This window comes from Tachypleus tridentatus, chromosome 8, assembly GCF_004210375.1.
Source record: "Tachypleus tridentatus isolate NWPU-2018 chromosome 8, ASM421037v1, whole genome shotgun sequence".
NCBI lineage: Eukaryota > Metazoa > Arthropoda > Merostomata > Xiphosura > Limulidae > Tachypleus > Tachypleus tridentatus.
In genome coordinates this window covers 37,006,504-37,032,572 of record NC_134832.1, presented here as the reverse complement: position 1 = coordinate 37,032,572, position 26,069 = coordinate 37,006,504, and the positions used below count along the sequence as shown (strand labels likewise).

General features: G+C 30.8%; 1 protein-coding gene and 1 long non-coding RNA gene across 7 annotated transcripts in view; one reads left to right on the top strand and one right to left on the bottom strand.

Moving 5' to 3' along the window:
- Positions 1-19,190, top strand: part of LOC143222187 (uncharacterized) — a 25,524-nt gene extending 6,334 nt beyond the window's left edge. For 5 of the 6 annotated variants that reach the window (XR_013012061.1, XR_013012062.1, XR_013012060.1 and 2 more), the window contains 7 exons: positions 2,518-2,816; positions 4,057-4,137; positions 5,706-5,795; positions 11,789-12,378; positions 15,441-15,622; positions 15,823-15,951; positions 16,404-19,190. This is a non-coding gene — a long non-coding RNA (uncharacterized LOC143222187). Of the gene's footprint in view, positions 1-1,155; positions 1,279-2,517; positions 2,817-4,056; positions 4,138-5,705; positions 5,796-11,788; positions 12,379-15,440; positions 15,623-15,822; positions 15,952-16,403 lie in introns of all 6 variants that reach the window. The other variant, XR_013012063.1, reaches the window with a different exon arrangement.
- On the bottom strand, positions 5,658-26,069 carry LOC143222185 (uncharacterized). The gene is made up of 3 exons (XM_076448275.1): positions 25,655-26,069; positions 11,748-11,863; positions 5,658-8,881 (listed from the first exon to the last, which is right to left on the bottom strand). Exons 2-3 carry the CDS (start codon positions 11,845-11,847, stop codon positions 6,156-6,158), a joined length of 2,826 nt encoding a protein of 941 aa, XP_076304390.1. The 5' UTR covers positions 11,848-11,863; positions 25,655-26,069; the 3' UTR covers positions 5,658-6,155.

Here is a 26,069-nt window from a genome sequence, read left to right as displayed (position 1 = left end):
TGAATGAAATGTTGTTAATTCAGCGATTTTTATAGTACAAAATTTGACATATTGGGAATTTTAACTGCTTTATCCAATTAAATAGCTCAGGTTTAGTTGAAATTTCGAATTATCGAATTTGGAATGGAAGGAAATTCATTTACATGTTAAAATTGTTCAGATTACTGTTTGTCTTTTGTATATACTACATACTACAGTGTATGAGTGTTTTTATCAAATTCGCATTAAACTTATTTAATAAAAACAAACAAACTCGGTGATACAATATTCATGCTTAATGGATGGATAAAAATATTGCTCAACATTTATTTGGATTTAGGACTTCAAGAATTGAGTATGATTATCGTAAGTTGAGCCAATGTTTCAAGAAATATAACTAGACATAATTCTTGGTTTGTTGTCTTTATATGGATTTTATAAGATCCATCAAATATTAGTTCACAATCTTGTTTAATGCTACAGAGAAGATTATTTAAAGTCTTTGGTTTAGAAATATTTTTTCCTACTGTACTCTCTGATATCAGATATTTATAGTCGGATACTACTATATGCTTATCTATGACAATATTCATAAGTTAAATTTGTGAAGATGTTCTACAGAAATGTTTAAAGATACGCTTGGCTAAGCGGACGAAAGAAAACTGTTGAAGGACTATTATTGTCTTGATCTCTCAAGATGGGTCTTCTAAGATAAATTTTTATCCATGAATAAGTAAGAAGAGTATATAATATCGGTTTAAAAGATTGACAAGCAGCAAAAAGAGAATATATTGGGAGAGATAACTCGGTTATTTGGGATTAAGTTCCTGCAGTGACATTCATAAAAACTGTCTTATTAACAAATCTGATTTTGGTTACACATATATATTTGTGCTTTATTTGTATGAATAATGAATTATTTTCGTGATTCGTTTCTAGTTGTTATTTTTATAAATTATTTAAAAAGAAAACTTTATCAACAATTACCGCAGGAAACTTCATTCAAAAGTTTGTCCAGTCTCACTTTTATTCATCCATTTTTAAAGCAAGAGTGTTTCGGGTGTAGAGTTTTTGTGAAAAATTATACCCCTCAGTGACATCTGGTATAAAAGAGATGCAATTTCGCTTGTTTATTTGTAACTAAGCACAAAGCAACACACGAAACTTGGTTTTTAGCAGAATGAGTCCGCAGACATGCCAATGTGCTTCAAGGGGCTATCTGTGTTCCGTAGACAAGACTATCGAAACCAGAATTTCCACTGCTATAAGACGTTGAGATGGGAGGGGGGTTAGTAAAAGGTAAAATAATTACATTGCTAGTATCTAGAATTGAAATTTTCCAATGAATTACTTTAGTTCATTTTTTTTCCATTTTCATAAAAATGTTTTTTCGTTCTTTTTCCTTCCAGGAATTAAACCCCTATATAAATAACGAGTTTATGCTTTTAGAAAAGACTTCATTGTTAAAACAGTTTTGAATTAAATAAATTTAGAATTGTAGTGTTCATAAAAGCCTATATAAAAAACCAGTTATCAAGAAAAGTCAGTTCCTGATAAAATATTTATCTTTGGTTAATTGCCAAGTTTATTATGGAGAACTTTATAGCACTCTATTTTAATGCAATACATTTCATGTTTATATAAAGCACATCAACTACCTCACCTTGTGTTTAAAATGAATTTTTAAGAAATGTTGTTGTATTCATTATTAATCATGTTAAGTGAATAGTCGTCAAGAGAGGTTCCAAATAATTCGCTGGAATAATAGACTTGCACTGAGCATAATGATAATTTTTTGATAGTTTATTAGTGATGTTAAGCGAAGAGTTGTCAAGTTATTGTTCGTTGTTGTTTTAATACTGCTAATAAAGTTATACTACATCATTTTCTTCTTGCTTTTTATAGCTGTAGGATTCGCGGTAGATGTTAAAGTTGAATAATCTGTTAAGTTATAAAATTTTTCATCAACATATTTAGTGTGTGTTATATCTTTCTTTATCCATTCTGGTTGATTTAGTTTTTATCGTTTGGGTTTATAAAACACTATAGTGTTTTGAGCTTTAGTTAAAGTCAATTTTCGAAGTAAATTAAACTCAATTTCAGTATAAGCCTTTTACTAGAGACAATACGTACTGCAAAACTTAATATATATATTATATATTTATGTATAAATACCTTAAAAAACTTTATTTGTACATTTAATAAACAAAATAATTTAGGTTATAGGTGATATGATACGATTTTGTTTACATGTTTCATAACCTTATTATGGAATATTAAGTTGACTGCAAACTAAAGGAAAGTTATTGATATAATAAATGTTCACTAGCTGCTATTTGTAGAATATACAACATTTTGCAGTTGGTGATATTATACTATGTTGTACCTGATCGCATATCTCAGTTATTTCATTTGTAAGACATTTATTTCTACTCCACTAGGTAAAACACTTATCAGACTTGTTAACGAAAATATGTAAGCAATGTGTATATTTAGAAATTCTATTTTACATAGATTTGTTTGTTTTGATTTTTGCAGAAAGCTACAAGAGGGCTATATGCGCAAGCATTCCCTAATTTAGCAGAGAAAAACTAGCGGAAAGTCACCTAATTATCATCACCCACTCTTAACTAATGGACTACTCTTTTACCAAAGAATAGTAGAATTGACTATCACATAATGACTCCCCACGACTGAAAGCAGGACATGTTTGGTGGGACGGGGATTCGAACCCACGACCCGAAGATTGCGAGTCAAACGCTCTAAGCACCTGGCCATGCCGGGATTTTTAGTTAAATCTTTGGTGAAAAGTTTGGCATAGATGTAGATGTTCTTAAGTGAGAAAAAATTACTCATAAATTCCATACGTAGACATATTTCATCATTGTTATAGAAGTTTGAAATATTGTTATTATTATATAAGATAAAAATATGAGAGAATACAAAAACTGTAGTTACAATATCATTAGTTTTGCTATAATAATAATAGTCAAAAGGTACAGTAATATAAAATATTGAATCAAGAAAATTGTTTGCGATACGGAATATAAAAAGCATTTCTTATTAATGCATTTTAGTTATGATTAAAAATGAACTGGTATATTTAATGAGTATGGATAGAATACAGAGAAAAAACATTGAATTTTATTCTCGTGTTTTTGTACTCCCAGAATTTTAAAAAAAGTAATTGAAGTATAAGTAATTAGTGAAAACGGACTGAACAGTGTTTATACATGACTTCTTGTGGCTAGTTAAAAACTTATTTTTACATGTGTTTTGACGTTGTACGTACTAAAGTTTCATAATATTTCTTGAATCGTATCTTCCTTGTCACAGCTATTCATAAGGTAGCCCTTTAGTAAAAGTCTTTGTACTGCTGTTAAAACAGATAGTAAAAAAAAAAGTATCTCCCGAATCCTCCTCCTACATCATTTTGTGGTGTTATTCTATTGCTTTGTCACGCCCTAAGTATTGATAACTTTCTGACGAAAGACTTCAGTCTGCTACTTCAGTAGCTCGGTGTGGTATTCCTGTTGATCTGTGTTTAAAGTAATGTGATTATCAGGAGAATGTAATACGGTATTAAGTAAAAGACCAGAAAAAAGCACATTAAAATATAAACAGCATTATTTCATATTTTCAGATGCCTACATAATTGCCATTTTAGTTGAAATTAAATTAACTGTTTTTTTAAATTTTTTATATCGCTGAAAATTTTTAATCACTTGATATAGTCCTTTTAAGACAAAAAAATTAATTAACTGATAAATTAACGTTAAGCGTTCTCTTTAATGACGAATTAATTTTAAATCAATTACTGTTAAGTACCCTTCTTATGGCGATTTAACTAATTAATTGTATTCTTGTTGACACATGTATTGTATGAAATATAGCTGCCTCTCATGGCGGCCTAAAAACACATTCTCTACTTTATGGTACTATTATGTAATTGGCCATCATAGCTTCCTGTCTGGTATAAAACTATAACTTCCGCCCTTTATAAGTTGTCCCTTCTGGTGACAACCTTTATAAGTATGACATCATCATCTTTTATAACATCACTCCATCTCTCCTTAGATCGCCAATCATCCTGAGGTGGCATATTTTGTAAGTCTGTAGTATGTTCCTCGCTACCAACTTACAAAGCTAAAATCCGTGGTAAGGATTTACATGTTTAACAAAATACAACGACCTATTTTGTAGATTTAAGCTAAAATGGACAAACAGACAAATAAACAAATGTTTTTAGAAAAGCACATCTAAAATTAACACAAAACAAATATGTTTTTAGGAATGAAAGCAAAAAGCGCTGTTAATTTTCTAATCTAGTTATTTTAGTGCTTAAGCAAGTATTAGACGACTGTGATAAACCACTTGGTAGATTACTTTTATAAGTTCATCAGATGAAGTGCGATAAAGCAAATGGCACATGGAAATGTAGTGTTTTATCAGGAATTAATGTGTGTCAAAGTTTAACTTCAGTAAATATACTACCCCATAGACTTTCATTAGAGCACAAAAACCTGGAATGTCTATGTTACATGCTTTGTTTATTTCTAACACTTTGTCAAGTGTGTGGTAAAAGTATTCTAATAAGTTTGGAGTAACAAGATTATGGAATCTTATTGTTGAAATGGATATAAAACGTTTTGTGAAAAATTGTATACTATTTACGTAAAAGGTGTTGTTATACATATATAAGTATCTTGGATACGTTAATTCTAAACAGGGAATACTAACTTTATTCTGTACTCTAAAGCACATTTGATAAAGTATATAGAACAATTTCCACTAAGGAATCTTAATCTGAAAATGTTAAGTATTCCTGGTGTAGTTTTTAGTTTTAAACACAGCTTTATTTTGTTCGACAGTAAATTAATTTGATATAATTTTATATTCTAATTCTAGTAATATGTCACAACCATGGACTAAATTGTTCTATGTATCATACCTTTCACCTCCTCACGATCACATGAAACTTACAATTTTGAAAATATCAATTTTTATTAAACTAAATTTATGTGATTCATGTTATTATACTTTTAAGTAAACCATATAAAAGCTTGTTTAAAGTTGCTTCACTCCATTTAACACTTAGGTTTTGCTTAGTTATTCTGTAGTACATAGCACCTATCAAATATTATTTTTTCTTTTGATGAGTACTAGTTAAACTTATATGTGTAAGTACTAGTTAAACTTATATGTGTAAATATGGTTAACGTTTAAAAACTTTCAAGTGAAAGAAAAACAAATAAATAAATGTGTTAAAATGTTAAGGATATCGTCATGATACCCAAACTAACGTTCCAACTTACATAGTTCTACTTACTAGCAACATAGTGTAAATAGAGATTTCGCGTGATTGCTCGTTATAAGAAGGGTTTATTGATTTCCACCATGAGACATTACAATTGTTGTAGTTCTATTTAACTGAAGGGTACTCAAAAGGCTGTTTACATTAAGCTTACCACAGGGAAGACAACACAGAGCGAAGTATTTAGAAAATAAAATCACTTATAAATGTGAGAAAAGTATACATGTATATATTTATATACTTCGTAGCTATATTCACGGGAAACGACACGAAAGTGGGTATTTTTTCTAATTATGCACTTTTAGGATTTAAAAATATACGTTTAGTTTAAATTATCTCTATGTATTAAAATATTTTTATCTGTCTAATGAATCAATATGATTTTTTTCTGACTTTCTCGATCTTTTCAAAGATTCTACGAAGTAAACACAGCATTTGGAGCATCTTGATGTGTATATTCAGTCATTCTTGGAAAGTGCAGGTAGCTGTAATTTAATTAAAGGTAGGAGAGATTTGCTCATTTGGTTTGGAAATTCTAGCTTAATTCGTTGAAATGAGTTTTCTTTTCGTGCATTTTTTAAAGTATTTCAGTGCGTTTGTACATAACACTTATTACACTTAGGATATCATATTAAGTTCAAGAACAGCTGACAAGCAAACTACGAATGTTTTTGAGTTATTTACGCAACTCTGTATACGTAGATATACGTAGTAATAAGAAAACTTAGAAATAGTTATTTTTAATGCATACTTTCCTTTATTTCAGATTTAAAAGAACAACTACTGAAAGATAATTATTCATGTTTAAAATGATGTCAAAGAATATTGGACAAATTGTTTTTATAGAATAAATCCTTGGAATTTAACCAAAGTGTAAAAAGGCATTTTGCTCTTCATTTTTTGTGTTGGCATTTCTGTCTTCTCTAATGTAATATTGTGAATTCGGGTATCGATTTTGGAATTGCTCAGATATAACTGGTTCGAGTGATTCTACGGAATAAAATGAGAATAAATGAGGGTTTTCGAAGGACCATCTTTTAGAAACAGAACCTTCATCCTTGTTATCAGGTATAATCACATATCCTGAATACGATGCAAAGTCTTTGGCGACATCAATTATTGGTTCACCAGAGGCTGATATGCTTCTTTTTACTTCATTGTGGCCCATTGGCTTCTGATTGAGAACAGAGATTATTTGTTTATCATTTTTACTGTTAATTTTTGGCTTGATCTTTTTCTTGAAGGAAAAGCTCGATGAATAAACAGAACTGTTCATCTTTTTAGAGGACAACTCTTCTGAATCATAAATTTTAATGTATTGTACACCTTTTGTCTCTTTGTTTTTCAATGATCGTTTTTCAAAATGGTTTGCTATAGGCAATTTACTTTCTTCAATAAGTTTTTGGCCTTTAGCTGATTTTATGACTAGTGGGATTATTACCGTTTTATCACTTTTTTGTGTTTCTTTTCCCACCATATTTTCAGACATTAGTGAGGGTTTATCCATCTTATGAAATAGAGAGTTCTCGTTATTACTAAAAGAAAGAACAGGATTGACTGTATCATAATAATTTAAACCATATTTCTCACTTAATGGAGTGTTAGTATCATTGTATAGATTAAGCAAGGAAGATATAGGGGGTTCTTGGTTATCATATTTTTGTGTTCTTTTCCCAAAGGATATAATATTGTGATAATCTCTTTCATAATTATTACCAACCAAATCTCCAGGCCACAATCTTAAACGATCATTTACTTTATTGACATTTTTTCCCATAAAGGTTTTTGTTTTGTGGTTGCGTTCTTTTTCCTCTTCTTCAGATCTTTTTCCGAAGTACATCATGTGGTGATCAGGTCGCTTACCAAAGTACATCAGGTGGTTGGCGGGTTGTTTCTCTTCATCAGATCTTTTGCCAAAGTACATCATGTGGTGGTCGGGTTGTTTTACTTCTTCGGAACTTTTGCCAAAGTACATCACGTGGTAGCCGGCTCGTTTCTTTTCTTCAGACTTTTTACCAAAATACATAATGTGGTGATCAGGTCGTTTATCTTCTTCAACTCTTTTGCCAAAGTACATTATATGGTGGTCGGGTCGTTTCTCTTTTTCAGATCTTTTGCTTAAGTACATCATGTGGCGGGCAGGTTGTTTCTCTTCTTCAGATCTTTTGCCAAAGTACATCATGTGGTGGTTGGGTCGTTTCTCTTTTTCGAATCTTTTGCCAAAATACATCATGTGGTGGTACAGCCCGTCTTCTTTTTCAGATCTTTTGCCCAAGAACATTATGTTGTGGTTCAGTTCACTTTTTTCTGCAGATCTTTTACCAAAGTACATCATATTATGGTCAGGTCGTTTTTCACTGTAACACCTTTTAACAAAGTACAGTATGTGATAACTAGGCTGCTTTTCGTCATCATTGTTTTTCCCAAAGTGCATTATTCGAGGAGTCTTTCTCTTTTCATTTTCAGATCTTTTAACACCGTACGTCAAGTGATGGTCGAGTTGATTTCTTTTGTCAAGTTCTTTTCCTAATGACACTATTTCATAGTCGGGTTGTTCTTTATCATTAGTGCGTTTTTCGTAGTACATCATATGATGGTTTTGTTGTTTTTCGTCTTCAGATCTTTTACCAAAATGAATCATGTAATGATTGGGGCGTTTTCCGACTTTAAATATTTTACCAAAGTACATCACTTGATGAGTGGATCGTTCTTCATCACTAAAGCCTTTATTAAAATTCATTATTGAATGGTCAGGTTGCAATTCTTCTACAGATATTTTAGGGAAGTACATAATACGGTGAAATGGTTGTTTTTCAATGTTGTTATGTTGTTTGATATAGGTCATTTGATGGTCTTGAACATTTTCTTCATTAATTTTTTTTCCAGAATACTTTTTTTGATGTTGAGGTCGTTTTTCACTAAAAGATCTTTTACTAAAGTATTTTATATGATGATGTAGTTGTTTTTCTTTATCAAGCCTTTTTCCAATGCACATTATTTGATGGTCTGGTCTTTTTTTTACACCCAAATATTTATCAAAGGACATTCTGTTATTTCCTTCATGTTGATTTTTATTTACAAGACTTCCCAAAAGTGCTTGAATTTTGTTCTTTCTATACAGGGTATTGTCAGGTGAATTATGAATAAAATATGTGAAATCTTTGTCTTTAGGGCTCATGATGGATTGTTTTACAAAATATAACATTTTGTGAACTACATTTCTTTTACGATCTTGTTGATTAGAATGGTCAAGTAAATACTTTAAAGAGTTAAATGTAATATTTTGTTTAGGAGATGGTTGAAAATAATCACGTTTGTAATACCTCTCTTCTTTATCAGCTAAATGACGTTTTCCAAAGTGAAGAATACTGTTTCCCCGTTTTCCTCCATCCTTAACTTGACTTTTCAATCTCTCTTGATAAATTTTGTTTCTTTTATTTTCTTCAAGATTTTGAAGAAGTTTAACAAGATAAAAGTGTAGAAATTCCTTTGTGAAGGGTGAAACCCATTTCGAACTGAAAAAATTGTCTGGAAGGACAGCATGTCTTGAAACAATCCCAGGAAGTAGAAGCGTGTTGGGCAAATGTCCTAAAATAATGTTTGAAAAACAAACATTTTTAACGATAAAGCAACGTCTAGTTGACCATACAAAACGTACTTACTTCATATGTTTGGATTTCTAACATGTGTAAGCGCAAGCCAAAAACATTATAATTAATATTTTAGTTATATAATTAGAAAGCATTATCAGTTACAGTTGATAATACTCTTAAAACTTACATTTATGGCCGAGGTCTCTAATTTTGAACTACTAACTAGAGGAAAGGAAGATAGTCAGCAGCAATGTTCCATCATCACATTGCTACATTCAGGTGAATTTGTGAGGAATATTTTCTAGTACTGCACAGATTCAAATCCGATTTGTCGACTCCGAAATCTAGAGATTTAACATCCACGTTCTGTTCACAAATAATAATTATGGATTTATCTTTATCTGATGAGAACGTATGAGACCTATCTTTGTATCAGGCTGTTGCATATGAAATGTCAGATTTTCATAAGCAAATTTGATACTCGACTTTTAGTGGCTGAAAGAGAAGCGTTATCGCACATTTGTAATAATAATGTAATATACTGTCTGATTCATTCCAATCTCACTTAATTTTTCTTATTTCAGGAAATAAATCGTATTTATATTGATTTTAGCCACCATGAATAAAATTGTTATTCATATAATTTTATTATATGAGTTCAAGCTTGGTGATATTGCAGCGACAGCAGCTCGTAATATGAATCACGCATTTGGAGATGGCACAGCTAATGAGCACATGGCACAGGGTAGGTTAAGAAGATTTCTCCCTAATGACACAAGCTTCAAAAGGAGCCGGCCCCGCATGGCCAGATTGTTAAGGCACTCGATTTGTAATCCGAGGGTCGCAAGTTCGAATTCCCTTCACACCAAGACATGTTCGTCCTTTTCAGCCGTGGGGACGTTATAATGTTACAGTCAATCCCACTATTCGTTGGTAAAATAGTAGCCCAAGAGTTTGCCTTCCCTCTAGTATTACACTGCTAAATTAGGGTCGACTAGCGCAGATATCCCTCGTGTAGCTTTGCGCGAAATTCAAAAATAAACAAACAACATGAACCTTGGGGCAGCCCTCAGACAACCATTAATGAGGAAGAATTGAAAGCCTTAGTTAAATCAGATACTTGCCAAACTGTGAGAAACATCCAGCAATAGTCAATCGCAGTGGACCCATACTGCTTTATGACAATACTCGACCTCATGTCTCACGCGTCACTGTCCAAAAAATAAATGAACTTTTTTATGAAAGTTTATCTCATCCACCATATTCACCAGATCTTTACTCTACAAATGACCATTTGTTAAACATTTGGACATTTTGTTAAGGATCTAACACAGCTACTGTTTGGAAATGAGACAAGTGTAAAAAATAATGCCATTCAAATAATTGGTTTAGATAATATTAACTTGTTATACTTGGAATGGAAAATAATCTTACGCAATTTTTTCACGCACACTGTTAACTCACAAAGAAATATTTTAAGAACGAAACAAGAATATTAAGTTTTTTTTAATATTGGTAAAAGTAGTGACAAACTTTGTAACGCTCATGACATTCGACAAAAGTATTCCGAACATTAGTGGTATCATCTTCTTCAAATGTTTACTCAGTGAGTGTAAATTATTATTTACACAACTAAACCGCCACTTTATCACTTTGGAAAAGCTGATATTGTAGGATACGCAAATAAAAAGTAATTGGACGGGTTTTATTTGTTTGTTTCTTATTATGCATAAAGCTACACAAAGAGCTGTCTGTGCTCTTCTCACTACGGGTATCAAAACCCGATTTCTACATTATAAATCCGCAGACATACCACTGTGCCATAAGGAGGCGATGGGTTTGGTTCGGATATAATAGAATTTTCTCTTTTGGCTGGCTCTTTTTTTTTCCTTATCTTCATGAATCTTCAAGTTTACTAACTACCTTTGAATCTCAGTAAATGTATATGTACGTAATAATAGTTAACTTAACCTAGTGGTTAAGATGCTTGGTTGTGGCTTTAAGGGTCCATAGTTCAAGTTCTGTTTTCTCAAAAATCACCATCCTCACTTTGGGGTCGAGAGTGTGTTATAAGAGTGATGACCAGATTAAACTATTCCATTAAAATAGCTCAAAAGTTAGCAGTGCAAAAGACTGATTGAAGCCTAGTAAAAATTAAAAATTAAAAAATTATATTTGTATTATCAAACTAAGGAGATATTCTAGCTCTAAATAATACTAAATATTTTAATTTCTACAACAAAAATAAAATAATGATAATTGCAAAGCTTGCAAGTAAACACCTATTTTTCGCTGTAAGTAAATAATGTATATTTTTATTTATTCTGAATATTTTGGTGCATTTAGAAACCTATTATCTCTTTATTATTGATGAGGATTAGTGTAAAATATGACTATTAAAGCAGCGAGTTTTATTGTACGAAAACTATATTTGACTAGTATATAATTTTAAAATTATGTTGTGTTATTAATTATTATTATTATCTATTAAAGAATTACCAAATATAATAATTTAAAGAAAATTTTGATAGATGGTTCACATTTTGAAATAAGCATAAGTTTTAAGATAAAAGAACATTTATTTACTTATTTAACTCTTATTTAGAAAATGAAACAAAAATATTCCAAATGAATAAAAAGTGTTTACTTATTATCAATAAAACTGTTTTTATCTAACATTAGTTCACAAGTTTTTAAGAGTACACGCTGGGAAAAACCTTTATTATGTTTTACTCAACAGTTACAATTTAAACACCTTTAAACAACATATGCCATTTTATGATCTGAAACTCTTAAACATTATTGCATAAATTATTAGAATAAAGTAATCTGTGAGATAATAAATACAGGAGAATTCATACCATCATCAGTGGAATTGAGATCTAACGTTTCCTCTTCACAGACACAGAATGGTATTAAAACTGCCCAGACCATCAGGATCACCACTTCCCAGAAGTTCATCCTTGTTGAATAATTGCTTAAAACGACAATGTTAATTGCAAATCACTATTTGAAATGTACATTTTTTGTTTTAAATTTGCCCAAGGAAATGGAAATACATACAATCATTTAAATACATATTTTTTGTAAAAAACGACAATACATTTTACCTTTCAGATTATAGACGGTCTCTAATCCAGTATTTCTAAGTTTTTATACTTTTTTAAACAACTTTTAGAAGCAACATTTTTATAATCATAGTTGCTATTCTGTCCAGTTGATTTTCGATTTAACAGTTTTGAGAGTAACTCTTATTTTGACTTTAATCTCCTTGTGATATCTGAAACAGAAATGATTTTAAATGATTATTTTAAAATGAATAACTTGTCATTATCTGCATATTAGTGTTATTTAACAACACAATAAACAATTCTAAAGGGTTCTTGGAAATTCTCGTAAGTTCTACAACATTCTAGAAAATTCTTGTAAGTTCGAGAAAATTCTCTACAAGCTACTCAGCACTGAATCTACCTGGAATGTTCTGGAAAATGGGTAAATTTGAAAATTTTATTACTCAGATAATAAAAGCAATGTTTGAAGAGAAAAATAGGCTCTTTCCATTTTCGTTAGGCATAAGTAATGGGGAAATAACACTTTCTGCCTAGGAACAAGAAAAAGTAAAACTTTTGTTACATAGTGTTATTAAAATTGGAGTAGAGTATCATTTTATGTAAAACTGTTATTAAAAAAAAGAGAAAAAATTTTATTCTAAACATGTTTGGATTAAAGAAGGCACGAAAATATATTTTGTATTAAAATGTGTTAGTTTTTGTTTAAAAGAAAAATTATCATGCTAACATTAACAATCAAGTTAAAGTATATTTTTGATAATAGTATATATATATTACCTTACAAAGTATCCTTGGTGCTTGATAAGTTATAATTTTGAAAGTGAAATTAAGAGCTACTTATGAAGTTAAAAAATTAAAATTAAACGTTAAAGAAAACATTAAGAAAATGATATGTTCCAGGAAACATTATATAGCTTTAAAGTAACAATCTTATTATCACCTTTCTATACTATATTATGGAACTTTCAAACAGTTTTGTCCAGATATATACTTACATTGTGTTATGCTCAGATTTTTAATTAATGTTTAACCAACTAAAAGCTTTTAAAACTTCAAAATTGCTGTAAAGGTTAGTTTATCAGACGTCAGTTACTTTGGAGGATTTAGTTGTCAAAACCAAGCAGCGTTGTAGCACAAACACGTTGAGAATAATTTTTTTAGTATGATAATAAAATATTTTCTTTGTGTAACCTTTCAAACCTCACTAGTTCATACTGGTTTTTTGAAAAAAAGTATCAACACACTTTTGCTTTCATTCAAGAAAGAATATTTTCATTTCTGATTTATGAGGTTTTGTACAAAAATAGTTATCTGTATTTAATATTGCTAAAACCTTAATTGATTTAGATCTATATTATCTTCGAAAATAGTTGATTTTCTTTTTCTTTGCTTCTGATATGTTGATGTGATGAGATCCAAAATGCAACTTTTTGCTATTTTTGTTACAGTTTGATTGTATTCAATCAAAGAACACTTCAGCGAGAAAGCTACATTAAAAAAACATGTGTATGAGCTATTTTTGCTTTGGAGTCAGAATAAACAATTATATACAATGCTTCCTAAATAATGCTTTTCAAAATCCGAAGGTTAAAATAAATTAGATATATTTGAATGGAAATACACGAGATAGATTATCGTAAGATAGGAACAGATATGGTTTAATTTCTCCTCTTCTGGAATTGTATTTGAAGCTTAAGTCAAAGAAGCTACTTTTTAGTGGGGGTTAAAATCTTCTAAAGGCTCTGTCAAAGAGTATGCAAAACATTCCTGAAATTATTTTTTGTATTTTTTCTCTCAGCGACTATCATCTAACATAAAATTAAGAAGCACAATACCACATGCATCTGTAAGGAACACGTTTCTGGAGAGTGGACAGACGCGTGTTATAAAATTGATTAGATGTAGAACTTCAACCTGGATTTTATCACCATCTAAACTCTGGAGGTTTAGGTTTGCAAAAAACATGCAAGTAACAATTTGTTAGCACACATTATAACCAAACATACCTGCAGGTAACACTTCATTAGTACACATTCTAACCAAACCAACATGCTAGCAATACTTTGTTAGTACATATTCTAAACAAACGAACATGCTAGTAACACTTTGTTAGCACACATTATAATCAAAACATCATGCTAGTAGCACTTTGTTAGCACATATTCTAACCAAAACCATATGCAAGTAACATTTTGCTAGAAGACATTAACTAAAACAACATGCTAGTAGTATTTTGTTACACACATTCTCAACAAAACAAAATACTAGTAACATTTTGTTAGCACACATCCTAACCAAAACAACATGTTGGTAACACTTTATTAGTACACATTCTAACCAAAAAATTATAGTGAAACTTTATTATTATACATTCTAACGAAAACAAAATGCTAATAACACTTTATCAATACACATTCTAGCCAAACCAACATGCTATTAACACTTCAGTAGTAGACATTCTAATGAAAACAAAATGTTATTAACAATTTGTTAGCAAACATTATAACCAAACGTATTAGACATTCTAAATATAAGAACATGCCAGTAATACTTTGTTATTACATATTATAACCAATAACAACATGCTACTAACACTTCATTAGTACACATTCTAATCAAAACATTACGCTAGTAACACTTTGTTAGCACATATTCTAACCAAAACATCATGCTAATAGCACTTTGTTAGCACGCATTCTAACCAAAAGAATATGCTTAGTAACATTTTGTTAGTAGACATGTAACAAAAACAACATGCTAGTAATACTTTGTTACACACATTCTAAACAAGACAAAATACTAGTAACACTTTGTTAGCACACATTCTATCGAAAATAAAATGCTACAAATACTTCATTAGTTCACATTATAACCAAAACAACATGCAAGTAACAATTTGTTAGTACACATTCTAAACAAAACAACATGTTAGCAACTTTCTGTTAGTAGACATTCTAAGTATAAGAACATGCCAGTAATACTTTGTTATTACATATTATAACCAATAACAACATGCAAGTAACACTTTATTAGTACACATTCTAACCAAAACATTCTAGTAACACTTTGTTATTATACATTCTAACAAAAATAAAATGCTAATAACAGACGCTCTAACCAAAATAATATGCTTCTGACAGTTTAAGAGCACATATTCTAGCCAAAACAAAATGTAAGTAACACTTTATTAGTGCACGTTCTAACCAAAACAACCTGCTAGGAACACTTCATCATCACACATTTTAACCAAAGAAAATGCTAGTAGCACTTCATTAGTGTACATTGTAACCGAAACAATATATTAGTAACTATTTTTATTACTTTATTATATTTGTCAGCAGTGTATGCATTATTTGACCAATAGTTTTTTTGCATAGGAAATCTTTGAAGCAGAGTAAAAATTTTTTCTATGTGAAATAATATGCACTAGAATAGTCAGAATTAGAATAAATATATATTTGGATGCATCTTTAATGGTCGCAGTTTACAGGAAAGAATGTTATTTGAGGTTAATATTCATGGAAAGAAAAAGAAAACGGAACAACAACAGCAACAAATAAGAGAACAGTACGAAGTCCACTTAAATAAAGACTACGAACAATTGTAGGAAAAGTGCGCTACGTTGCGTGGGAACTCTTTATGTGAACTTATTTTATATAAAAAAGGTATGTATAAGAAGTTTAATTTAAACACTTTGCAATTAAATTACATAAGTACAGCACAGCACAGACAAGCAACTTTATTTAAAATAACTGATTTTCTAAGTGAAAAATAATTATAAAATAGGTTCTCTACTTACAGAAAAGTTTAAAGTGAGAAAAATTTAGTTTTAAATTTATTTTAATTTTTATTATTTTGAATTAAGCATAAAGCTATACAACAGGCTATCTGTGCTTTGCCTACCACGGGGATCGAAACCCGGTTTTGAGCATTGTAAGGCTGCAGACATACCGCTGAGCCAATTTGGGGCCTTACTTCTCATCCACACAAATTTGTAAGTAATCGATTCTGCTTTATACAAATTAGCAGGTATAATAAATCTATAAAACTGTCATATTTCGTTTGTTTTTATTTTAATAGTAGCTGTATTAGACTATATTATAACTCAGAAGCTGTTCATGCTAGTGACGGACGTAACGCATTCACTCAGCTGCAAACAGTGTAAAATTAAAAATAAGTGACACAGAACTAACTTAAAATAAACAGAAGAGAATAATGTATACGAAAACAAACTTACTTTATGCATGCCTTCTTGTTGGTTATTTATATTTTACTTTTGTGTGTTCTGGAAAAGACTTGAATGTTCTTACCAGATTTGAAGAAAGACTCCATACGAAGATACATTATTATTAGTTCTAGCTACGTTACGGGCTACATTTGTCGTATGAAACTACAGGCTCTACTATTTGTAAAAAGTAATAAGTTATTTTTTTATTTCTATTTTAGAAATACTACGATTCAAGAAAACGAAATCCCACTCGATGGAAATAGGAGTCGTTAGTGTACATTTCAAACATTTACCCAAGGTGTGATTAAGTTTCAAACGAAAAACCAAAATGAGCGTAAGGAAAACAGTCTTTTCATCGTCGTAATTGGTAGAAGTATATAAGTAAATTGTAATCTTACATTATTTTTTACTATACATTTGGGAATAAGCTTTTTATGTTAACACTCATATTGTTTACAAAATGAAAGCATAATTTTGTGATTTTAGCTAAAGAGTAACTACAGGTATTTATTTCTGACTGTTTATATTTTTAGTTTAATCTATTGGAAAACAGGATAAACACTTAACTATGAAACGCCCTTTAAAAATAGCCTGAAACATAGACAACCAGTAATGGGAATTTTTTAAAGCTTACTTACTTCATCGCGTTGCGAAATGGCAAAAACTAAAATTTAAATTTTTGTAAGGTTTTAAGAGGCGTGGGTTGAACATTCTTGTAGTTTCGTTTGGAAAACCAAGTTCAAACTATTATACTGGATGAAAGTTAGTTGGTTCATAAATCTGAAATAGTAAGTAAGTGATTTTTAGTTTAAATTATTTATAAATTCTATAAAATACGATTTATTTAGGAAAATATAAATAAAATCGTCGTTGGTAATTGCTTGTTTCAGATATTTTTCGACGGTCTGTAATATTTTCTTCTATTCTCGGTTAAGATCTAACTAAATCTTAATAATGAGTTTCAGGCGGTTGAAGATACTGAAATATCTGTTTATCTCAGAAATGGTATGAAAAACCTTTTCACCTGGTAGTAGAGTAAGTCCAAAAAATTGCGTGATATGTAAAATTAGTTGAGTAACTTTATGATCCATAATTAGGATCTTCCCCTGAAAGTACCATAGTAACTAAAATAACAATTACTGCTCTGCGTAAATCAAATGTTATTTAAACATTTCTGGTATATTTAAACCTCTCAGGTATATTTAAACGTCTTTGGTATATTCAAACAGCTATGGTATACTTATTGCAAAGCAACTGAAACAATTTAACGTTCAGCATGAACTATGTTGTCAAGACAGAGACCTCAAAGGTTCAAATATAGACGTCCGTATTATTCGCGATATGCACATCACGGGGAAACAAGTCCGAGATTTTATTCTTGTAAATCTGCAAGCTTACTGCTAGACTACTAGAAGACACAGACTGTTTTAGACCCAAACCTACACAATGGGCTATGCGCGCATTGTCCATCGCGAAGAAACGAACCGCGGATTTTATAATTGTAATCTCACAACCGTACCTTTAACTCATCGAGAAAAGAAGTTGGTTTTTAATTCCAATCATACACAATGTGCTATCTGCGTTTTTTTTATCACAATACTCGAACCTCAGATTCTAGTTTCGTAAATTCGTAAACTTGTACTTGACCAAGGGTGGACGACTTACCAGAGGGAAGGCAGCCAACCAGTCAACAACACCCTTCACCACAGGGGCTTTGTCCACCTTTTTAAACCTATAATGGATTGACAGCTGCAAGAATTAAGTTGCATCACGTCTTAAAGTTTAGATCCACAACACGTCGTCTTGACGAGTAGGCAACGTTTCACCTCTACAACTTAAGGAATTTCATGGAAGTATGTGGCGTATAATATGTCATAAACTATTTTGGCGATATAATTGAAAAATAAAATGTAAACCCAGGATTATATTATTAACAAATCTCTGTCAAAGTTGGGCTAAAGTTCTGTTGTTGTTTTTTTTAAATAATAACGTTACACCGATTTTAAAAGGCTATAAAATAGAGAGTTAACTTTACAATGTTAGTTATTTGCTTAATCCTGAAATATGAATTTATTAGATTCGATACAATATATAACCATCAGGAAAAGGGTGGAACTAAGTTTTCTAATTTAACGTGTAGATTGATAAAAAACATTTTACTTAATTTTTTCATAAATGACATTTTTAAAAGTACAGGTACATATATATCCTTATCTAATGAGTCGACTTTAATAAGCCCAAAATTTTAAATTTACTATTGTTTTTAAATAACTATCGCTTTTTTAAAACTTATTCAGTGAGCTCAAATATCTACTTCATAATAATTTGGAAATTACTAAAATGATAGAAAGCAAATAAGATTGGCTTGTTTTATATGATGATATATAACAATATAAATACCATAAATAATAAATTTAATTTAGGCATTGAACTCACAATAAATACATAATCCTTAACAAACATTGCAAAGATTCGTGGGGGCTCAAGTTAACTAATATAGATTTAAAATCAGAATATTTTTCGTTTGAATTAATTTTATGTATCAAATCTGCAAACATAAAAAAACACCGAAACGACTTTGGACTAAAATAACTTACAATGCCTTCTTAGCAGTTTTAAATATGAAACTAAGTTTTTAAGCATAGTTAAGGAAATTTGGTCGAAAAAATAACTTTTAAGAAATAATTAGGAAATATAAAATTATTTTTTGAAGCTTAATTCTTAACATAAGATTAAAAACAGTTTTTTTTTTAGGAATTAATGATAACTTTAAAAGTAAATCTAGCTTGTGAGGTTTTGTAACCAGCTGTATCAATTTGCTATTCAGATGTTTAGTGAATTTTCAACAAATGTTGTAAAAGTATATTTGGAAAAAAGGGGCTGAATATGAGCTAGTTTTGAAAAAATACTGATGTTTCGAGATGCCTATGGAATTCTATAAAATATTTTCTTAAAGTTGTTACATGGATTCTTAGAAATGTTAATAAATGCTATTGAATTTACTATTAACAATCTCTGTCTTTACTCTTGTACAGAGCAGGTTCGTTTTGTTGTATTTTGGTTCCATATTTTCAGGAAACTAGATGTAAGTGACTTTCTTGGAGATATCTGGAGAACTGATCATTAATATCATCCACAGAAAACATGCTTAGACTGAACTAAATCTTTCTTACAATCCTTCCTTTTCTTTTGTAGGACTATTGTTAAATAACTTGTTATGAATATAGTATCTATAGCGTCTCATTTTTCCTTTTACTAACACAACATTTTTTTACACTACATTATTGTCAGTTCCAAGAAGTTATTGAGGTACATCCTGTTAATGTACATCATGAACTTTGCCTAGTGATAAGAGAACATCGTTAGACATGTGTGTTTTCTTGTGCTATCTGTTGAGTCCACCAAGAGGAATCGAACCCCTGATTTTATCGTTATAAAATCGTAGATTTACCGCTGTACCAGCGGGAAGCAGGTAAATATGTCATCGTGTGGTTGGTTGTTTATTAAATTTCGCGCAAAGTTACTCGATGACTATCTGCGTTAGTCGACCATAATTTTGAAATGACAGATTAGAGTTAATCACGCACATCGTCAACACTTGGGTTTCTCTTTGTTAATGAATAGTTGGATTAATCCTACGTTATAATGCCCTCACGGCTAAAACGATGAACATTTTTGGCTACATGAAGTGTAGGAGAACATTCATTATTTAGATACTTATGTGCTACAGTTGTAGTTCTGAATAATACGTAAAAGCTTATTTACAAAATGAGAAAAAAATTTTCAAAAAATTCTCAATATGCTCCTCTCATAACTTATTTCCTTAATAATATTGAATACATTCATCAAGAAGCTTCTTAGTGTTTTTACTGAAAGAAAATTAAACTTTTTAATGTTTCATAACAACAACTACAACGTGACGTTTTGTTTTTATTTAAAGCTACTTAATTACTTAAGTTCTCAAAAGTTTATGGAATTAGCATACACTTCTCTTCCTTTTTCTGTATTAGGTTAATAGTAGCATTGAAGAGCTGTTAATTAAATAAAATGTTTCTCTCTCTCACACAAATAATATTTTAGATAAATCTTTGTAGACTATTTTTTTAGTTTTTAAGAATTATAACAATCTTCCAATTTTTGTTTAATTTCTAGACATAATGAAATAGATGAACTGTTATTATGCTCGATTATTAAAGTATCAAGGAATTTACAGTGTATTGTATGCGTGAACTTGTGACACACACACATGGTTTTATTCTAATGTATTAAAGAAGAACATTTGTTGATTTAAAGACATCCCGTTTGCGTCAATGTTTCAGCTATTCCAGAGAAACATGTATAATGAATTCTTTTCTGTTGAGACGCCCATCAACATATTATAGAACCATATATGCATTTTTTTGCATTGTTAGATATTCAGTTTACTAATATTATGAACAATTTTTCGTTGATAAACATAGTTTCCTTAAGACCTCATAGTAAAATAATTTTTTCAAAATATAGTTCAAAACACATGAATTGTAGTATGTAATAAGTGCTAGTAAGAAAAGGAAAAACATTAAGTGTTAATATAACATTTTCAAAAAAATAAAGGCACCTGTTGCAATAAAAACAAATTGTTATTTTTGCTCAATTATTTTATTCACATAGCTTTACTTCCAGTTTATCTAGATGCAAAAAGTTTCAAAATATTATTAAACTTTTAAGATGAGTGGTACTATGGTACTGTAGAATTATGTTGATCCAATGCAGGCTTCAGTTTAACAGTTATCAAACACTTTCGAATTTTTAATTTCTCTTCATCATGAACTTGACCTACTATCATATACTCTTTTATAATGGTTGAAGCCAACCTAGTTGTAGAGATCACATATGCTTTCATATACCATTTTATTTTAATTACACGCTAGAGGAGTGTTCGGTCAAAAAATGGATGTCTTTTGTCAAATTGTGGAGCTCCCTCACATCACATTTGTCAGTACGTATTTGATTTAATATGGTGTTGTCATTAAATCCTAATCATTGTTCACAGGGAGATAACTTTTATTTTTTTACTTTATCCCTATTACTTTTATGTATATTTTATATTTTTAACACACATATGCATATATTATTTCTTAACTTCAGGTACCCCATGTAAATAGGATAATTTTAATACTTTTTTTTTCTATTATAATACTCTTGAGGATTAAATAACGCTCTACTTCCTGCAGCCAGCTCCGCAGCGTTTATTTCGTAATAATGTTCAAATACATTTAATGTAAGCAACATCTATACTTTTCGCTACATTTCCCTACTTCCCCCAATCTTCCAGTTGAACAGTGTGACTTTTGTTTTATTGTTTCCTATTCCTTCAGTGTAAATGCTATTCCACTGACCATGTTAATTTTTATTTATGTAATTAGTTGTAATTAAGCACAAAGCTATGTAATGGGCTGTCTGTACTCTGCCCACTACGCGTATCGAAAACCCAGTTTCTAGCAAACTTCTAGCAAAGTTCGCAAACATACCGCTATGCCACTAGGGGTTGACATTATTTAGAGAAGCTACTAGTTCGACCAAGGTAGCTTATACTTGATCAGTCGAATAAGATGGTGTTTCGATCTGGAACATAGGTTGTTTTCGGAAGAATCTTTAAGTATTCAGGATTTACTCATATTATTCAGGCAAAATATGTATCAAATCTTGAAATAATGTTTAGAAAGTTTTTCAGGAGTACGATTTAGTATGCGTTTTAGTATGCTTCATGTCGTACTTTGAGTGAACTAAATCGCCCGCTGATCATTTAAAACTAGATGCTCACATCTCACACGACTCATACTCATGTAGTCACGTCTTTCCTTACTGAACCATATACAAATCCTGATCTTTTCCTACACTTGTGTTGCCAGTCTCAGTTTTGTTGAACTTAATAACACCTGTCCCGCACTGACTCAATGCTTTTGATTTTTTTTAGTGGACAGATATTTTTACTGACGTCAGTAAACTGTGAATTGACCGATTTTAGTCCCCGTATTTACTGTTTCATTTCTCTAAAGTGTTGATATAATAGATGGGTTATGGTTTCTCATAAAACGCTTAGCTGGTTAAAATCCTTCGTTTTGTAACAATTCTGTTCAAACCAAAGTATCTTGTCTTACAAGGTATTGCTTTAGCTGCTCCTATTGTAATTTTCATGGATGCATTGTACACTTTATGTAACTTGCTCATTACTGACATGCGTACAAGAGAATTAGGTACTTTATTCGTGTCATGATTGCAGCTCTAGTTAGATTAATGAAGCTAATTTGCTGCTCATTATGAACTACAGCATACTTGAAAATAGTATGACTTTTTTGCTTTCTTCCTTCTCAGATAATCTGTTTGTGCAGTGTGTGTTTTCTTATAGCAAAGACACGTTGGTCTATCTGCTGAGCCCACCGAGGGGAATCGAACCCCTGATTTTGCGTTGCAAATCCGAAGACATACTGCTGTACTAGCGGGGGACCTGTTGGGGCAGACACTGCCATTATGTAGTCCATCACAATACCTAAAAAGTGTGACTTCTTATGTTAAACTTACCTGACTGCTCATGTTAGTTTGAATAAAGATTTTGTGTGCAATTTAGTAAAACAAATTTCGCAAGATTTTCTAGTTGAATGGACATCTATCACCTATATATATACAGGGTGAGCCAAAAGTAGGTGGACAGTAAAAAAACATTTATTTAGAGATCACGTATACGTACAACTATATGTAATAAGACAATTATATTAATGAAAATAAAATGTTATTTATTAACGCAAATGCTCAAATTGTTTTCCTTCCTAAAAGAGATTTCCAATACTCTTTTAACACCCATATTCTTTTATCTGTATTTAAAGTATTTGACATTATGGGTTCTATTAACAATCTAAAAAAAAAGAAAACAGATTAAATTAAAACAAATGTAATTATAACATTGTAATTATATAACACAAATAATATAGTTGCAACATAGTTATAATATACAATTGCATTAATATAACCGATACATAAACCTATTCCAAATGCTGTCCACCTACTTTTGGCTCACCCTGTATATACATAATGCGCTGGTAAAGGCTCTTAATGACATCTTGCAGCTCCTCCAATAATCCTGTTGATGTGTGCGAAATTCTTGCAACTATTATATCGTCAAAGACAGTATAATGATTTCTAGTAAACAAAAGACGCATTAACTTTTAGAATGACATCTTTAAAATGAAATCTAGTTCTAAAAAACAAACTTTACATAGATTTAATTTCAACTTGCGGATAAATGTTGTCCAATGTTAAAATTTACTTTTATTAATATATTGCTAATTGTTGTTGAAACCTGGATAGAATCAACAATATTTGGTAATGTAAATCCTGTCATAGTGCAAGCTGTAAGTAAAATTTTAATTATTATTAAAGTTATGAGACAGTCCTTAAATCACAGATTTGTTTTTCATGTGATAAGATTAAGATTTTATCTAATAATGTTGATTTTTTTCCTGTTTACTAATGATGTTTCTTTGATATCACAATCTTATTTGTATTTTGATTTCTAATCTTAGTTACTAAAACATTATTCCTTTTTAACATGAATACTGGGCCTGGCATGGCCAAGCGCCTAAGGCGTGCGACTCGTAATCCGAGGGTCGCGGGTTCGAATCCCGGTCGCGCCAAACATGCTCGCCCTTTCAGCCGTGGGGGTATATAATGTGACGGTCAATCCCACTATTCGTTGGTAAAAGAGTAGCCCAAGAGTTGGCGGTGGGCGGTGATGACTAGCTGCCTTCCCTCTAGTCTTACACTGCTAAATTAGGGACGGCTAGCACAGATAGCCCTCGCGTAGCTTTGTGCGAAATTCCAAAAAAACAAACAAACAAACATGAATACTTTCGACAATAGAGCAGATGATGTTGGTTTATTACTTGTTTCCATGGCAAAAAAACCCGAGTGGAATTAAAAATTACGACACCGCTTTTAGAAAATAAATTTAAAATATTCTGAGTAAACTGTGCAGAATAATCAAATATAAAGGGTATATTTTACTCACATTATCCAATATTATTTAAATGTACTTTTACCATAGAGACATTTCTGTTAAGTTACGTTGACAATTTTTTTCACTAGTAAATACTATGTGCAATGCAATAGTTATCTAGCAAGTATCCTGCGTAAAAATAGTTTTTACATTCAAAGTTTTATACTTTTACTGTTATTTGCAAGTTTGAGTGACTGGACTACACACAACACGAGGTGTATCATTAAGATTCGCATCATCTAGCATTTATATATTTGTCAAACAAACCATCACTATGGTTTCATATGTATCACGATTACCATGGTAACAGCATTTCTTGGTTATGACGTTATACACGAGACAGAAATTTTAAATATTCAAATACTATTCCGGTATGGCAAGGAAAACAGCTACTTACCCATGTTTCTGGTTCAAATATTTATATATTTACGCAATTATTTTAGGGTGATATCTACTCGGGCAGTTAAAGTACATTGAAATATATAAATATTAAACTAAGATTAACAGATAAATGCTAAAATATATGCTGAGATTAACCATTATACATAACATTGCACTGAGTCAGTATTAAGTTGCACTATTCATATCACTGCTGTGTTCAGAATAGGAGAAAAACTGAAACACAGGAAAAGAAGCCATGGGAAATTTAAAAAAAATGTCTTATTATATATATATATAATATACACTTTCTCCATATTAAATTTTATAAATCGGCTTCACAAAGCACGTCAAAAAGTATTTCTGTCAGTAATAAAAGGATTGTGTAAACCACATTCTACATAATAGTCACTTGTAGTGTCTTCAACAAACTAACCTGTTTATAAGCTAAACTAGGTAAGGACGCTTTTTAAACTTGCAGTGTTAAAGCACTAAGAAATATGTATGTTTAAAATGAAATAGCTTATATAGAAACAAAAGGAAACAACATACTGAGTGAAATTAAACTATGTAAATAAGCATTTTGATCTTTATTTACGATTATAATTTTTTCCCCACAGATATAAATAATTTTTGTATATCTCAATAGAAAACACTTTATGTAACTGCGTAGAAAATCTAGTTTGGGCGTCACATGCATACACATCGTGTTATTTGAAGTTGGATCAGAAAGCAATTAGATTGTTGGTTATGTTTTTTTTCTAAATTATACTTCAGTAAACCCATAAAAAGTCAATAATATTTCCTGTCATACAAATGTTCCCTACACATAGTAAAACATTATATCTTTTATTAACGTTAAAACATTAATAAACATTATTTTGTGCAGTAAACTTTACTTAATGTTACCACTCTAAAAAGCCATCTTAACATCGAAGCAATGTACTATCTTTAAGAAGAACTAGCTTGTAGTGTCACTAAATGTTAGAACTGTTATTTCATGCTCTGACATTCTTGAAACATAAACTCAAGAGCCAAGCAATGTATAAACTTTCTTACCTGTTGTCTTCACTCGTTGAGCCAACAACACCGGTATGAATGTATAGAAGATCTTGAACTTACTATTTCGGCTGCACAAGCTGACTGTCTCTTTTGAAGCCGACATTCGTCGTTGGAGGGTGTAGATGAAAGTTGTCGCAAAGTTATGCGCGTGCAGAAAGCTTACTAGTGATTGGTTAATCCAGTTTATTCACTTGTCAGACAGGTTACTGAAAGTTTTTCTTTACTGCATTCGTGCTGAAACACATCTTATGCCAGTAGATCATCTGATGTACAGTTAAATTGAGTGGGCAGATGACAAATAACTGTGTATAAGGACGTCAAGGACTTTCAATCCGAAGGACCACCTCTTCTACTAGACAAACAGGTGACGTAACTAAAATGGTATGGATTTAATTTTTTTCTCTTTTTTTAC